General features: G+C 32.6%; 1 protein-coding gene across 7 annotated transcripts in view; it reads right to left on the bottom strand.

The window, feature by feature from the left end:
- The window catches only part of NBEA (neurobeachin), a 623,898-nt gene that overhangs the window by 369,572 nt on the left and 235,863 nt on the right, over positions 1-18,463 (bottom strand). For 6 of the 7 annotated variants that reach the window (XM_033843595.2, XM_073795053.1, XM_019936759.3 and 3 more), the window contains 3 exons: positions 17,360-17,798; positions 6,889-7,043; positions 4,512-4,638 (listed from right to left, as the gene is read on the bottom strand). In XM_033843595.2, coding sequence (XP_033699486.1) covers positions 4,512-4,638; positions 6,889-7,043; positions 17,360-17,798 — 721 coding nt within the window. The remainder of the gene's footprint in view (positions 1-4,511; positions 4,639-6,888; positions 7,044-17,359; positions 17,799-18,463) is intronic. The other variant, XM_073795054.1, reaches the window with a different exon arrangement.

The raw sequence follows: 18,463 nt of genomic DNA, 5'->3' as shown, positions 1-18,463 counted from the left end.
AAGACAATCATCAATTTGCTCTCTGTTAAGAAAATTTACTTGCATTTTCTATCATTTTATATAAATGGAAACATATAGTGTTTATCCTTTTTTGTTTGGCTTCTAACTCAAAATTGGAAATTTAAAGTAAAAATTTTTTTTTTTTTTTTTTTTCCCGGTACGCGGACCTCTCACTGTTGTGGCCTCTCCTGTTCCGCACGCTCAGACTCAGCGGCCATGGCTCACCGGCCCAGCCGCTCCGCGGCATGTGGGATCTTCCCGGACCGGGGCAGGAACCCGTGTCCCCTGCATTGGCAGGTGGACTCTCAACCACTGCGCCACCAGGGAAGCCCAAGTAAAAATTTTAATTTAGAATATCATCAAAGACATGAAAAACTAATAAAAAAAAAAGACAAAACTAAGTACAAGACCTTTACAATGAAAGCTATAATAAGTTGCTAGAGAAATTAAAAACCTCAATGAATGGAGTTATAGACAATGTTTGTAGATTAGAAGGCTCAATATTATTAAGATATCAATTCTCCCTAAATTTAAATAAATATTCAACACAATCCTAATTAACATTTCAACAGGATTTTTTTTTTTAGAAATTGGCAAGGCCATTCTAAAACATGTAAGAAAATGCAAACAATCTAGAAAAGTCAAAGCAACGGTCAAAAGAACAGAGTTAGAGGACTTATACTACCTGATTTCAGGATATTCTATAAGCTATAGTAATAAAGTGGGGTACTGGCATAAGGACAGCCATATAGATCATGAAGTAGTATGGAGTCCAGCAATAGGTTCACGCATAGACAGCCAATTGATTTTATACCAATGTGCCAAGGTAATTCAGTGGTGCTGAAACACTGATATACATATGGATAAAAACAAAACTGAAACTTTACCTCACCACACACACACAAAAATTAAGTGAAAATGGATCGTAGACCTAATCATAAAAGCTAAAACTACAAAACTTTTAGAAGAAAATACATGAGAATGTCTTCATGACTTTCGGCTAGGTAAAGATTTCTTAAGATACAAAGGCACAAACCATAAAAGAAAAGATTTTTTGAAACGATGGACTTGGTGAAAATTAGAAACTTCCTGTTCTAAATAATTTTAACAAAATGAAAATATAAGCCACAGAATGGAATATCTGACACAGGACATACAATCAGAATACATAAAGAATGGTGACATTTCACAAGAAAACAACCCTACTTTTTAAAAAAATAGTAAAAGATTTCAACGGTCCATTAACATATCAGAAAAAAAACACATCATCTTTAATCATTAGGAAAATGGAAAATAAATCCAAATGAGATATGATAACCCAGAAAAGTCTTAAATTATAAAGTCTTAAAAAGACTGAGAATGCCAAGTGTTGACAAAAATATGGAACAAATGGAACTTTTACACATTGTTGAAAGGAATATAAAATGATACAACTGCTTTGCAAAACAGCTCAGTAGTTTCTTATAAAGATAAGCCTATACTTCCTATTCAACCAGTTGTTTTATTCCTATTTACCCAAGATCATATGTCTACAATACAGTTGTACTCAATTCAAATGTCCATAGAATCTTTATTTATACTAGCCCCAATCTGGAAAAAACCCAGATGTCTATCAACAAGTGAAGAGATAAATAAATAGTGGGATAGCCATATAACAGAATAATACTCAAGAATAAAAAGGAATGGACTGGGCTTCCCTGGTGGCGCAGTGGTTGAGAGTCTGCCTGCCAATGCAGGGGACACGCGTTCGTGCCCCGGTCCAGGAAGATCCCACATGCCGCGGAGTGGCTGGGCCCGTGAGCCATGGCCGCTGAGCCTGCGCGTCCGGAGCCTGTGCTCCGCAACGGGAGAGGCCACAACAGTGAGAGGCCCGCGTTCCACAGAAAAAAAAGGAATGGACTACTCATAAACAAAAAGACATGAATGAATCTCAAAATCTGAGTGAAAGAAGGTAGGCACAAGAAAGTGTATTCTATATGATTCCATCTATGTGAAATCCTAGAAAACACAAATTTAAATTATGATATTAAAAAGCATATAAATGCTTGCCTGGGGAAGGATGGGGTAAATTATAAATGGGGCACAGGGAACGATATGGAGTGATAAATATATTCTACATCTTCATTGCGGTAGCGGTTGTATGGGCATATAAACTGTTCAAAACTCGTTAAAATGTACAGTCAAATTGAGTATTTTTAAATTGAGCTTAAACAATATAAACAAATGATCTCAATAAATTTATTTTGGAAACTAGAGAAACGAAGATACAAACACAAAATACTTAAATTATAAGAATATATCATATAAAAAACATATAAGACTTCTACATAAAAATCATTACTGGAAAAAAATTTTTTTAAAAACTAAAGAAATGGGAGGAATAGAAGCTGTTCATAGTTTGGAAGTCACAATATTGAAAGAGATCTATAAATGAAATATAACTCCAGTTGCAACAGATCTATAAATTCCATTCCTTGCTAAAATCCCAGCAAGTTGTTTTCAATATGGATACTGATAAACTGATTCTAAAATTTAAATGGAAGTGCAAAGCATCAAGAATAGCTTAGGCTTCCTTGGAAAAAAAAAAAAAGGACAGGATGGGAAGACATTACTTATCCAGATACTGATCCTTATTAAACCTAAAGCTAATTATGACAGTATGTCACAAGGATAGACAAACAGACAAATTGGGTAGAATCGAGTGCCAAAGCAGAATCCAGTATACAGGAACACTTGATTTGTGACAAAAGCGGCAGAGCATGGGAGACAGGAGAGTTTCTCAAATAAATGGCACTGGGTCATCTTGACATCCATAGTACTCCTACGTCATAAAATTCACAAAACTCAATTCCAGATGAACTATGTATCTAAATATAAAAAGCACAAATTAAGCAGCCAGAGGATGAGATGGGGAAAATGTAGGCAAAGATTTCATCTATAACATAAAAAGCACTGAAAAACAAAAACTCGATAAATTGAGTTTCATTAAAATTTACAACTTGTGTTGATCAAAACATATCACATAGATAATAAGAAAAGCCACAGAATGGGAGAAGATATATATATACAACATATAATCATCAAAGGGCTCATTTTCAAAATGCATAAGGAGAAGAGACTTTACAAATTAAGAAGACAACTCAACGTTTTAAAATGAGTAAGAGATTCCAACAGGGAAACCACAAAAGAGGAAAACCAAAAGACCAATAAATATATAAGAAGGTGCTCAACCTTGTTAACTATCAGGAAAATACAAACTAAAAATACAATGAAATACCACTATACTTCTACCAAAATGGCTAAAATGTAAAAGTGACAATACTAAGTACTGTTAAAGATATAAAAAATTAGGCACTCTCATACGCTGCTAATGAGTTAGTAAACTTGCATTAACCACTTCGGAAAACATTTGGCATTACCTAGTAAAACTGAACATACACAAACACTATGAATCAGCAATTCCATTCAGTTATTTACCCAACAGATATGCATACAAATGTGTAGTATACCCAAGAGTAATGTACAAGCAGCACTGTTATGTAAAAAAGCAGCATTATTTGCAATAGTCCCAAACTGGAAAATTCCAAATGCCCATCATCAATAAAATAGATTAATAAATTGTAGTATACAACCACTAAGGAATGAACATGAACAAAACTATTGCTACAGGCAATACAGATAAATCTCAAAAATATAATGTTGAGAAAAAGTAGCCAGAGACAAAAAGAATACATACCGTGCAACTCCACTCATATAAAATTCAAAAAAGACAAAACTAATCTAGTATTAAGTCAGAGTGATGAATTTGAAGAGGAGCAAGAATAGTGGCAAAAAAAAGGAGCAAAAGGTGGGGGCTTTGTGGTACCTGTAACGTTCTATTTCTTGCCTTGAGTGATAGTAACATAACATCGTTCTTTCATTGAGCTTTTACACTTCAATTAAAAATGTGAATACACACACATACTGTGTGTATGTATATGTGCAATTTAACTCCAAGCATTTTGGTCAAACTCTTCTAGGAATTCTCTCTGACATGCTACTGCAAATCATTTTTATCTATTAATCGCGATAGAAAAGATAATGTTTGGTGATTCAACTTCCAATTATATATGTTATATATAACTCTGCAGATTTATTTTGAAAGTCTATATTTTAAACTCACCACCCCAAAGATGTCCAATTTTATCATGGTGCCACGTTTGCATGTTTCTACCTTACAGGAAACAGTAATGTGCTATATGACAATGGATTATAAACTCAGGAAAGTCAGATCATGAAAACCATTCAAGATCTCTCAGTTTAGACTGAAATATAATAAATGATTTTTATATAATGAATAACTATCTAAAAATATCAAAACATTGCAATTATGAGATATAATCACAAAATACATAATTAAACATTCTTAAGAATTCTTAACTATATCTTTGTATTTAATGTATTCTGTTTCACTATTTTTGAGGTGAGAGGAAGGGAGTAAAAGGTGTAAAAAAACAAATAGTTATGTATACCTCATATTTTCAGCCGAATCTTCTGGCATTGGAGCAACAGTTTGTACAGCTGGAAGGTTTTTGCTGGTAGCACCATTCACAAAACTAGAAGAGGAGGAAGAAGAAGAGGACCCCGAATCCACGGCACCTGTTCCCAAAATAATAATTTTTAGCCTTAAGTATAAATTTATTTAACAAAATAATTTTCATTACATCATTACTATCTGAGTTTGAAAAAAATATTCATCTGAATTTCAAAATAGAATTTGGCCATTAAAAAATCATTTGGTCATCGGTACACTAATAACTCTTTATAATTATTAAAAATAGCTATTGCATTAAAATCCAGTTTATTTACTTATGTTACTCTAAACAAAACTACATATTACAAATGGGATATAAATAAAAGACATCAACAAATGAAAATAATTTTAGATAAAATGAGGCTGATAAAACAATGCAAATTTAGATGTGAAAAATTTATGTTTTTATTGCTATATTGTTATATTTTTAGTTTTCATCATATAAGATATAATTTGCAATAAACTATCTCAACATAAATTTGTGGCACTGCAGCATCAGTGCTTATTTTGATAAAATGATTGCTTAAGAAGGGCTATAATGAGTATAAGATTTGTACCCGATTTTAAAATAATGAGTTCTCCTCAACGATATGAAGACGCCATTTTAGAACAGATTTTCCTATATTAACACCATGTAAGTATATTAAATAGCAGTGGAGTTGAGGGACATCTAGTGTTCCTAAATATTATCTTATCTTTATCTTATCTAACACTAATTCCCATAAAACTGGGATTTTCACAACACTTACACAGCATGTATATGTCAAAATCTAAACGAGTCTTGGGTCCAGTTTAGATGTTGGCCCTCAATTTCTTTGTGTGTGTGTTTGTGTATCTGTATATATGTATTTCTAAGGAGGATGTTCATTACTTACATTTTTTTATTGTAGTATATGCTTTATACTATCACTGGACTTCTAGCTACCATCATTTCCCATATCTATTATTAATTCATAGAATAGGAATTAAAGGAAAATATCATACCTTGTTTCAAATAAAGATAAAAGAGAGATGACTTGCTTTTTCATTTACTTATCTCTTAAAGAGTAAGGATTTAGTCAATAAACACCAAATGTAGATTTTTTCTTTCTACTACATTGGTATATTTTAAAAATCTTAACACTTTTCTGAGTATACATTTCGGTAAAAGGAAAACATTTTTATTCCTTTTTCTAGAAAGCAGAATGAGTATAAGGAGTAAGACTGTAAACTGGATAGAAAAAACTTTATATAAAGTTTTCAGATAAGTCAGATACAAATATTTATATATATATCTATACATAAATCAAAGATGTTTTGTTTTTTAACACAATTCCATTAATGATTTTTATTTACTAACATAAATATGCTTGATAGAGTACATTCTACTTACTACAACCCCATAAATGTGCTGTTCATGATATGTCAGACTGAGGTGGTATGATAAACAAGATAAATACAGAAAGCACAAAGAAGAGCTATGAAATTAATAAAAATGGGAATAATCTAAGTAATGATAATAGATGTAAAAGTTCAAGGCTATACAGTTTGGAGAAGAGAAGGCTACTATAGTCAGGGAAGAAAAGTCAGGGATCATCTTGCGTTGTATAAATACCTAAAATGGAATCACAAAGATTTGGGTAAGGATTTATTTAGCTAATAATCAACAGGAACATTTCTGGAAATTTACAAAAAAAAAAAAAAGGTTATTTTAGGCAGGCTTTTAAAATCTGTAGTGATTTGGAATTTTCTGTTTCTAGAATTATTAGGAAAATGTTGGACAATGAATTGGATATAATTGTAATCTAAGTATATAAATTAATTCAATGTCAAACTATGGTTCTTATTCACATGCACGTTTTGTCAAGTTGAGGCTCTTGCATATCGTCAAGGTTCTCAGGGGAGCTTGGTAAAAAATACATATTAGGTTTCAACCAGTAAATGTCACTAAATCTGTTTTCTGTCACTAATATATTTAATATACCTTGATATTCTTGGTACAATTTACTAATTTTTATGTATCAAATGTCAGTGTTCAAATTATCTTTTGGTTTTGCTCCCCAAATATCTTTCAGCAAACTGAGTTCACTCTGAAAGTAAATAGCATCATGTTTTGAGAAGACTCAAAACAAAACCCACAGTGTTCTCAAACTAAAAAGTACACCCTAGAACCATAAATTCTGAAAGATAACATGAAGAATAACCTTCTTAAAGGTTAAGGTAATCTTAAATGATCAGGGTATTTTAATTTTTAAGATCAAATAAGCAGAAGAAACGAAGATACAGAAAACAGAAAGAAAAAGATGAGGTATCACAAAAATAGATAAAGACAATACCTGTTGTATTAATCATACTTTTTGGTGTAGCTCCAGTAGCAGCAAATATATTAGAGGTACTGCCTGTTGGCAGCCCACTTCCAGCAGCAGCGGCTCCTACAGTGGTTACGGCTAAACTACCTGGAGGGGGCTTCTTAACAGGGACCACGACACTCCTGCCAAGAAATGATGAAAAATAACACAAGGTCTAAGATGAATTCTAATCCTGCTATGGCAGATACATGTAATCAACATCAAATTTTCTTTTCTTTCTTTTTGCCTTTTTTTTTTTAATTCCTGATCCCAACTTAATTGGTGAAAAGGATATAGACATTAAGGATATATTGTAAAGTGTGTTAACTATTATAATTCATTTGGCAAACATTTATGTAGAATCTAAAATTTGCAAATCTTTTTTAAGATGACATGTGGTCTATAATCATGAATCTGGGAAAACTGGAAAAATGCGTGCTCAAGTTAGATTTTTCATATGCATATAGGGATTTTTTTTGTGTGAAAACATACATACATATAATGTTCATCCTACCTCTATCATATTCTAAATGTGGAAAATAGTCATAAAAACGTTTGAAAGCCAAATTCTGAAGCTTCCTCATAGTAAAGCTAAATATTAAGCCAAGAAATATGGAATAACAACTAATGGCATAATAAAATTAAACTTTATTTTCCTGAACAAAATTGAGTTGTTTTTCATAGTAGGAATGCTATTATAACGAAAGAGAACTGAGAGGATACAATAGACATTTGGTAAGAGATCTATTTAGCTTCTAAACTTTGTGAACTTAGAAGTTGAAAATTTCCTCATGTTTCGTTAGCATATTTAAATGAATTTCATAAAAAAAACATTTCTGAACTTAACATCTGTGTTAACCCTAAATAATAAATGGATGGGAATAGTAGTCAATTTAAAAGATAAAGAAACTATTTCTTTAACATAATAAATATCTTTACTTCCTTTCAGTGAAGCTTCATTTTTCTCAAAGTTTACAGCATTCCAACTCCATTTAATAAATACTTTCAAGCATTACTCATTGAACTTATTTATCTAGATAGTAGATGTATGAGATATTTTAAGTTCAAATATAATGCTTGAAAACTAATGACTGAGAGTAAAAAATATCCAATCTAAACTAGGTCTTTTAAATGTATTTATATTTTATAATTTTCTCATTAAAAAGTTCTGCTTAAAGGAAACTATATCAATGGCTCATTGTCAAATAAGTCTATGGCTTAAACTTCCTTAATACCAATGATTTTCAAAGAAAAATGACTTTGTCAATACAAAAAATCTAAATTTATAAGAATTATTATTTTCAATTTTAGGGGTATTTAAAACTTTTTTGTGACCAAAGTAATTATAATCTTAAATAATTTTACTCGTGACAAAAATCTTCATTATCTCTTTCTGGATACTTTTTTTTTTTTCCTTAATGGATAGTGTCAAATTCATCAGACTCAACCTTGAACTTTCAACTATCTTATTAAATTTCCAAAAGTACACACTATGCTTTCAATCCCTTCATTGATCATTCCTCATCGAACACCTTCATTTATTTCACTGAGAGGTGGTGTGACATTATGGAGAATACAGGACGTGGAGTTAGAAGATTAAGGCTTGAGAACTAAATCACTCTCAAGCTATGTGATATTAAATTTCAGTTTTTCAGTACAAATGGCAAGACAAATGCCACTTCACATATGACTGGAGAAATTAAATGAGACTGTATTTAAAAGAACTTTGTCAATTATGAGACGCCTTATAAATGTTAATAACTGTTACCATTTTCTAAAGTGAAATAATTCTCTGCTTCCAAGATAAGGTATTTAGTTACAGTGATCTACATAAAGATCAATAGAAAAGAAACCAAACTAATATTTTGGATTTATCATCAAAAGTCTTCCCTAAACTTCTAAACTATTTCATTGCCTATCTAGAAAGAAGAGAAAATGATCAATTCTTGATTTGAAAAGAAGTCATTAGTAAAACTACAATATTTTTCCCTAAATCTCTCATTAAAATCCTTATGGATAAAATACAGAAACACAGGCTGATTGACAGTGCTGTGAGACAAATTTGTAGATGGTAGGAAACCGATCATTACCAACTTTGTACAAAAGCTCTCTGTAACAGGCTACTACAGGCATCTTGTCAAGTACTGAGGGTATGAGATATGTATTATGAAAAATTAGTTATATGAATGAGGGAAAAAATTTTCATCTCAACAACCTGTAATGATGGCTTGTAAATAAATGCAAACAACATTAAATGCCTTTCTACTAAAAAACTTCTAAAAACATCTGATTTAATAGCAATTGACATGAAAGCCTCCAGACACTTCACTGACAGCAAACTCAGCAGTCTGGTAGTTAGTACAACATGGGATATAAATAGAGTACAGTGTCTAGAAGCCCAGTTTTTAATGTCAAACAGACCTGAGTTAGAATTCTACCTCTATCTATTTTACTTTGGTAGTATATATATGTCTAAGGTAGTAAGCAAATAAATCTCTCTAAGCTCCATTCTCCTTACCTTTAAAATAAGACATAATAGTTTGTACTTCATAAGATTGTTACAAAGATAAAAGGATATACTGCATATAAAATGCTTAGCACTTTACCTGGAATATTATAAGTGGTCCAAACATTTTAGCTATCATTAGTATTGCTATGGCTCCCAAAAGTGCTGATGCGATCTGGGTCTACCTCAGCAACAGTATCCAGAGTCAAAGAAGCAATAATCCTGATATACTTTGTGACTGTCAGACCTCATAAAGTCCTATGTATAGGTTTAGGCACCATATTTCAAGAATAATGACAAAAAGCATCATGTCCATAAAAGAACAGTTAGGATGACAGTAGATCTAGAACACAAGTCATATCAGGAAAGACTGAGAGTCTAGAAAATTATAGTAAAGACGTGAGAAAAAATTACACCAATTTTTTAAAATCTGAAGGCATTTGACAAGGAAACAAGATGAAATTTCCATGTATCTCCAAATATCAGATTAGGGCCAACAGGGTAAAGAACTGTCTAGTAATTTTTATGAGCACCAGTTTCCAAACACTGATGTGTTCAAAGGGATAGGACGACCATGTCACAAGAGTGGTGGTGAGAGAGGTGGGAAGCTGGTTTGACTGATTTCTCCAATTCTTTTTCAATCCATAATTTTATGTATTTGTCAGAACTACTATTTCCCCTTCGATTATTATGCCGAAATTGTTTATCTAGAATCAGAGGACTGTCCATTTTGGTCCTTAATATCATTTCTTCACCAACACTACCCATTCCCTAACACCTCAGACCATTCTCTCTCCTAAGCAATATATTTTACAAATTATTTGAATGTTTATACTTGCCAGTATGTGTTGATAGCGTATTAGTTATTTTCTGGAATGTTATTATGTATTTGCAACTACTTATATATGAAAGTAAAAATTTTCAGCTTTTACAAAATCTTAGTCAACATTTTCCACTTGGTTACTTATCCCCCCCTACATCAAAAGGCTTACCTAGGAGTCTATGTACCCATTGTGGGTACCCCATTAGGGTGCATAAAAACACACAAATTTTTAGAGTATATACATTTTTCTAGGGTGAGCATACAATTTTTATCTGGATTTCAAAAATATAGCCACAAAAGTTGAGCCAACAATCTAAACTATTAACATATTCCGTTCTTCTACTAGATCTGCCAGTCATACTGATGGATATCTAGAATACTCTACACTACACACATTTTAAAAAATGCATTATTCTATCTTATGAATATTCTTTCCATATTTTCCCATACAATTTCACACTTCTGTCCCACAACTTTAAGACTGAAAACTATAAAGAAGTGGAAAATTCCTTTATACTACATATAATCTATACATGTGCCAAGGCTGTAAAGGTTATCATCAAAGTAGCACAAGCCAGAAAACTATTCTATCTAATTCACTTCAACAAAATGTTTCACTGAGTGATTAATTATATGTTTTGTAATACATTGAGTGTATTACAAAATACATGTAAGTGTAAAATTTTCCATCATTGAATTCATCCTATCTCAAAGCCATAGATTTGGGGTGTGATCTTAAGATTTGCTCATTCATTTAACTCTGACGTGTGAGGGACTGTTCTGAGTTCTGAGATATAGCAATGTATAGAACAGACAAAATCTCTGCCCTCATGGAATTTACATTTCAATAGGGAGAGACAGAAAATACAATAACATAAATGATTAAATATAGTATACCAAGTGGTAAGTGTTGTGAGAAAAATAAGCATAGACAGGAATAACGAGTATTATTGGAAGGCTGGCTAAGAGAAGACATATTCAAAAGGTGGTATTTGAGGAAACACTGACAGGGTGAATGAACAAGCCAGGAGGGTATCTAGGGAAGAGTGTCATGGGATAGCATACAGGAAGAAGGCTAGTGTGACTTGAGAAGATTGAGTGATATGCAGAGATATAAGAGATGAGATTAAACAAGTAACAGGGCCTCAGATCATAGGTCCTTATAGTCCACTGTAAAGATGCCGTCTTTTCCTCAGAGTGGGATCAGCAGCCATTAAAAGCTTAGGAATAGGGGAGCAATATAACATTAGGTTGTAACAGGATCACGCTGGCTGCTATGTTAAGGATAGACAAGGGGGAAAAGGCAAATGGCGGGGAGACTGGTTAGGAGAATACTACAATAATCTAAGTAAGAAATGCGAGTAGTTTGGATCAGAATTGCAAACTGAAACTGGTGAACAATGGGTCAAATTTTGACTATATTAAGAAGGCAGAACAAACACGACTTGCAGAAGACTGGATGTGGGTATGAGAGAAAAGTCAAAGATTACGTAAAGATTTCTGCCTTAAGCAACTGGAAGGGCAGAACTGCCATTAACTAAGATAGGGACTGCTATGGTTGGAACAGTTTTTTTTTGTTGTTGTTGTTGTTTTATAACTGTTATTAATCATCCAAGTAGTAATGTTGAATAAGCAATCAGATAGATGAGTCTTCAGTTTAGGAGACAGGTTTGGGCTGAGACATAAAATTGGTAGTAATCAGACTATATGTTATTTAATGCCAGGAACATGGATGAAATCACCAAAGAAGTCAATGCAAATAGATGGAAGAAGTGGTCCAAAGACAGAGTCTTGGGGATCTCCATTAACTAGTTATGTGAGTTTTGTAAAAAGGATACTATTTGATCTGTACACCTCAAGAACTGTCCTAAGTGTAAAGCGAGATACTGAAGATAAGAAATGGCTTTTAAATAGTGACTTATTAAGACAAGTGAGTTTTATATCTCACTCATGGATCCTATAATAATTCCTTTCTTCTTTCCACTTGCTCCCTCTCTTCTGTAACACTTACTGAGCACTGACAGGTTAAGGGAATACAACTACACTGACAAGTTAGGGGATACCAAGACAAGTAAGACATAACCCGTGTCAGAGATACTTGAAGAAAATACAAGAGACAAATAAATCAACTGCAATGTATTTCAATAACAACTCTGATTAGAGTTATGCACAAGAACTTTCAGAAACATAAAGGATGAGCTTTATCAGGGAAGAGTAAGCTGAATTGAAAAGGACCAATGGGAATCAGCCAAGAAGAGGAAAGTTCAATATTAGAAACTTCATGAGGCGAAGAGATATGAAAAATCATAAAAGATTGAAGGACTGCAAATAGATCCTTACGGCTGGTGAAAGATGAGGACTTTATATTCCAAACTAAGAAGTTCATCCTTTACTGTGTAATAAGAAATGGTTTCAAAATCTTCATCAGTATTGCATTTAAGAAAAACATCTCTGACATAAATGTGGAAGATGCATTTGGTGGGGGAACACCTGGAAACAGGTGATAGCTTTGAAACTGGGCATGTCAAATCTTTTCTGGATTTCAGGTCTTTTAACCAAGTTCATAACTATCGGCCACTTTTTGAGACAAACTGTAAGGCCATCTCATTTATTCTAGGAATTTGGAACTTTATGGGACTTTTTGGAAATAATGCATTATTCTATATGTTGGGAAACTGAGTCCCAGAGAACCAAAGAGAATAGATAAGGGTCACACAACTAATTACAGAGACCCATTACTGATAGCCATTTCTTCTAATTTCTAGATTATTACTCTTTATCTAACAAGGCTTACTGTTGTTAAACATTTATCTTGAAAGAAAAAATTGAAACTATGAAGAAAAAAAATTTACTTCTGCTTTTAAGCTGACATTACAATTTACTGCAGCTCATTAGAAATCACAAGTTTATTTATGATGTTTTCATGATTTATTCATTGCTATCTTGTAAAGTATTTAGAATACCCGTAGAGAAAGAGGATGTATGAAAAATAACTGAGTGTTTCATTAGTCCACCCTTTAAAGAGAGATGCTTTTTTCAGCTCACTGAACTGTCTGTGGAAATGCCAGGAGAGAAAAAGGCAACAACATTGGGGAAATTAGGATACAACCATGCTGGGTCAAAACTGCATCTTCTGGCAACTGGCCTTAAAATACTATACCCAGGGTACTTGGAGCATAATACAAGCTGGGATTTCAGTGGCTAGGTATCATAGAAACTTTCAATTGTAAAGGCTGGCAGAGTTTTAATCAATGTAGCTTACATTTACTTGCTCATCCTTTAAGTGATATAATCAAAACACTTTTTAAAAAAAATTAGAAAACTGTAAGAACAGAAATTGAAGTACTCAGCAGTAATTGTAAGTTTTCATATTCTGACTTAATTCTAAGCTTAAAGAAATCAATGTAGGAGGATTCCATCATCTCTACTAAACATTTCTTTTTTATTTATCCTAAATTGTCATCCTTAGCACTAATATTTAAAACATTAATGTTAAAAAACTAGAGAGAGAATACCTAGACTAAGCTTATAGTTTAGGTTCAGTAATATGAAGGCTATATATATTGTTTTTTAGTCCCATAATATTTACAAAATATTTTTTATTTCAGAGATTTTCTTTTTTAGAGAATGAAACACTTGGAAGCAAGGATATTAAAAGTTTGAGGGGAAAAAATACAAACTAATTTGCCCGAACATATCAAACCCAGCAACTGAAACACAAGCAGGTATGTGAAATCAAAAAGGATGAAATATAAATCATAAGATCATTGTATACTAGCCAGAGAAGCAACACAATTACTAGCTTTTTGTGATATCCCAGACTTAAGGTAATTTTCTGAAATATAACGACAGTTAAAATGTATGGAGAAGCATATTGTCCTCTGCCTTTTTTATTGTCTTTTGTCCAAACTAAGGGGGCGTCTCAGGAATCCCTGGAGAATTAAGACTGAGCTAAATCACAGATATATATAAAATTCTCAAAAGATTAAAAGCATTTGGATATACAGGGTTAAATTTTAGTTTACAGGATATGGTAAAGCTTAATTGGTGGTTTTAGAGAAAAGCATTCCCTCAATCTAAAAGTTACAGAGTTACTGATGCCTGAAAAAAATACAGCTCAGCGAGGCTATTTTATAAACCATAGATCTACACAGAAATCTACCACAAGAGACAGTACTGTTGGGGAACTCTGCAACCAGATTTATAAGTTCTATTATGAGATTATTAAACTCTTCTCTTAGAAATAAAACCACGATAAATATTCCTCTTCGCTTCATAGTAACAAAACAGTAGAAAAACTCTTGTAGTTTCATAATCATATTTCCTCTACACATACAGTGTGTTCCATCTATAGAATGACAGTAGCGGATGTCTAGGATTTTCAGTGCTTTACAATGCATAAATATACATTTGTTAGGGCCACTCATTGTAATCAAAGACATATACTTAAATCTGCATAGATGATGACTGGAGGAAATGAAAGAAAAAGAATCAGCATTTCCCATATATATAGATAAAATTTATATAATATTTCATAATACAACCTGATGAAAGATTTAATACTAAAAGAAAAAGGTTTATTTTAGTTAAGTCTAAATGTTTCTAAAATTTGATGTTGCAATTTACCGAATGAAAACGATATTACAAACTTCAAAACACTGAAATTCATCAATGTGCCATCCTAAGTGAGGAGAAACTCCACATGTAAAACATAAGTTAACATAACTCAATTAACATCAGTTGTTTTAGGAAGTTATTCCCAAACTTACAATCTAGAATAAGTATAAAGAATACATTGTTAGCACGTTTTCAATAGAACAAATAAACTATTGGCTAACAAAAGGAAAATCCTAGGTGATTTCCACTGCGATTGTACAATATTATTATGTATGATTTAGTTACAAAGAAATGAGCGGCTGAGTTTACAGCTATTTTTCAACTAAAGATATAAACGAAAAATACATTATTGGTAGAGTAAGACCCATGCTAATTCTGTGTTTGAAACTGTAAGTATTCAAGACTTGCCTCTAAAGCCTGTCTTCTTGGATCCTATTTTCAAGGAATTCAATCTGATGTTAAAAGACATGTCATAACTTGAATTTCAGACTTTAGTGCTTCAGAAATATGTTTATATACTTCATAATGTAATTATAGCTACCTTAAGACAGATAAGGCAAATGGTAGCAATATATTGGAAATATAATTGAAAAATGCAGTTGTCCAGAAGCACTTGTGGGGATGATGTCTCAGAAAAGCTGCTCAAAGCTCCAGAGTTTGAAGTTAAATTTTTGATGTTGTCACTCTCAATCTATTGAATGGCTGACAGACAATCAAACCCGTCTGGCTGGCTGGCAGCTCATTTTCCTGGCAGGTGGCAAACAATTAGACACACCAATTTGTGCCTCCTGATGACATTAAAGCATGAAACTAAGTTGTATGCAGGGCCTAGTGATTTGTGTGAAAGCATTTCAAAAATAATACTCTTTGCCGTGGCAACTCATTTCAGACTGCCACCTCCCATTATGGCTTTGAGCACTGAAGACGACAGACTTGAGTTACGTGCAGTGCAAGGCCGCTTCTGTTCAATCCGTCATCAGCGCCCCCTGAGACCTCAATCCCCTCCTTTCATCAATATCACCTCATCATTTACATTTGATAGTACTTGAGCTACTGCATATATTAACTACACTGGAGACCCTTCTCCTAAAAAGAATTGAAATATGCTTTGTGCTCCTCGATTTCATTTCTGCTTATGCAATTTAGAAGAATGATTCCACTCTCATTGCATTTTGCACAAATGCTACCAGGAACAAGTGGAAAGTTCTATTTTTTGTAAAGCAATATCCTCAAAAGTATAATAAATTTTGAGTAGCTAAGAATATCGGCACTCAGATGACTGCTTCATTAAGTTTTAATGAAAAAAACTGTTCTAACGATAATCCAAATTAGAACAGAAATATTTTACTTAATGTTTATTTCACTGGATTCTCTTATGCAAATTACAATGATTCTCTGTATCTACTGTTTTATATTTTAACAGAATTTAGGTAGAGAACTTAAAAATTAAATGGAACATAGAATTTATGACCCCAAGTTAAATTATTATACCATTTATTTATAGATAAAGATTTATAGATATATACAAATACTTACATGCTTATGCTTATATAAACTCATAAGTACACATACACATATATCCTGGGAACACAAACCAAGTATGAATTGGCATAAGGAACATCCAAGGAACTATATGAATGAACCTCCAAACTATTAAAAAAAAGAAACAATTTCCTACCTTTTATACCCCTCCTTTTTTTAGTTTTTAAAAAACTTCTGACACTTAACACATTTTATCTTATAGACAACTATCTGCAAACATTTTATCTCCTTTTACTACTTTAAGTTCATAGAAAACAAACCTGATTCTCTCTCTTTATATTTGACATGATGACTAATGCCATTCATATTTTCACAATAAATTTTCAAGAAATATCTGTAGGATGCTGGTTGAAATGCTTATAGGCAAATTTTAAATCCTATTTATGTATGAAAAAGATAATTCATCCCAACTGAAAATGGCTTTACTGTCACACCTCAACCCCTAAACTCTAAAACAATTACTGTCTCTAATTGGGACAAAGCAGTTTGGCTATTTTAGAGAAAACATTATGGAATATATATTACATTTTGACTATATATTTATTTTGACATTTAAGAAACATTTGACTTCCTAACTTGATCTTTTCTCCCTAAAACAAAAAACAATTACTTTCCAGTTTCCTCACATATATCTATATATACATGTATATAATATATAAAACATATATATATACACAAAATGACTTCTCCAATCTACTGTAGTCACTTGATGATAGATTATAATCAGAATCTGTGTTTCCATATTTCCAATTCAATGTGCTTTCGCCATTTCATATGAAACCCCCTTTTTTGAAACATATTAAAATGCCTGTGAGATCAATCCAGTTGGCCTGTCACTTTGATAGTCTTTGTAGTAAGAATCTACAGTAAAAAATACAATGTTTTCAAGACCCTCCTAATATTTTTAAATTAACAGACTCTAATTTTCCTTCTATGCATAGAGCACGGTAAATAATAAGTTCAGTACCTACCTGTCAAAGGAATGAAACTGCATAGGAAGAATAGCTTGCGCTTCTCTCTTCAGTGCTGGATCTGGGTATGGGATAGGCTCAGGGCCACATTCTGCAATTTCAACTGGGGCGGCCACAAGACTTTTCAATATTTCCTTGACATTGATGCCTTTGGTTTGACTAATGCTAGATATAGATGGCGCAGGCTTCAACATTTCACTGGGGTTCTCAGTTAGGCTTTCCTGTGACTTTTTCACTTCGGATGACAAAGTAGATAACAGCTCACTCATGGCATCAGGGCCTGTGCCAGTCTCTAGTTCTGCCCCATTCAGGATGCTAGCCACTTGCTCCTCTCCGATTCCTGAATCAGTATGAGGAATGGAACTTTCTAGATGAATATCTTCACCAGGGGCTGGTGTTTCTTTTTCCTTTACCGTGTCTGGAAATGCAGCAGGTGTTTCTGTAATGAAAGAAACTGATTTAAACAAAAAGCTTCATGAGGAAAACCCAGTATTATTAATAAAATATACTCACATATTAGAATAAGCAAAAGAAAACCTGTAAGAAACAAAAAATCTGCTAAATGGATGTGCGTAGCAACACAACTTGATTAAAATACATCAACCACATACACCTGTCATTTTGTTTGGCAAGCATCAACAGAACCCTGTTTCTTTTATAAAACATCTGGCATTTCAAAATTGATATATAAGCATGGAGAAATAGTTCCTACCACAATTGCTTATAGCAGCTTGTAAATAATTATTATATAAAGCTCCCCTTTTATACTTCTATTGTTAGCTACCAATCATGCAAGATAAATTATTATACTTCTCTAATATCTCCTTAAAAATATTAAGTTACTTTTATATCTTTTTTGGTATTTCAGTAACCAATAATGAAACGCCTGATTGAAATATTTAAACTAGTTAAAGATATATTTTAAATTACACACAATACATAAAATTCTAAAGAGTTAATTGCAAAAAGCATGTCAAATGATTAGTTCACAAGGATAAATGCTTTGATAATAGAATAGTGAGCCTCACAAATTTAACCTATATGTGTCTTTAAGAACAATTATTTTGGAATGATCATTCTTTGTGAATAAATATAAATTTCAAT

Source organism: Tursiops truncatus, chromosome 18, assembly GCF_011762595.2.
Source record: "Tursiops truncatus isolate mTurTru1 chromosome 18, mTurTru1.mat.Y, whole genome shotgun sequence".
NCBI lineage: Eukaryota > Metazoa > Chordata > Mammalia > Artiodactyla > Delphinidae > Tursiops > Tursiops truncatus.
Note: the sequence above shows the minus strand (reverse complement) of the source record. Positions and strands in the feature narration are given on the sequence as shown.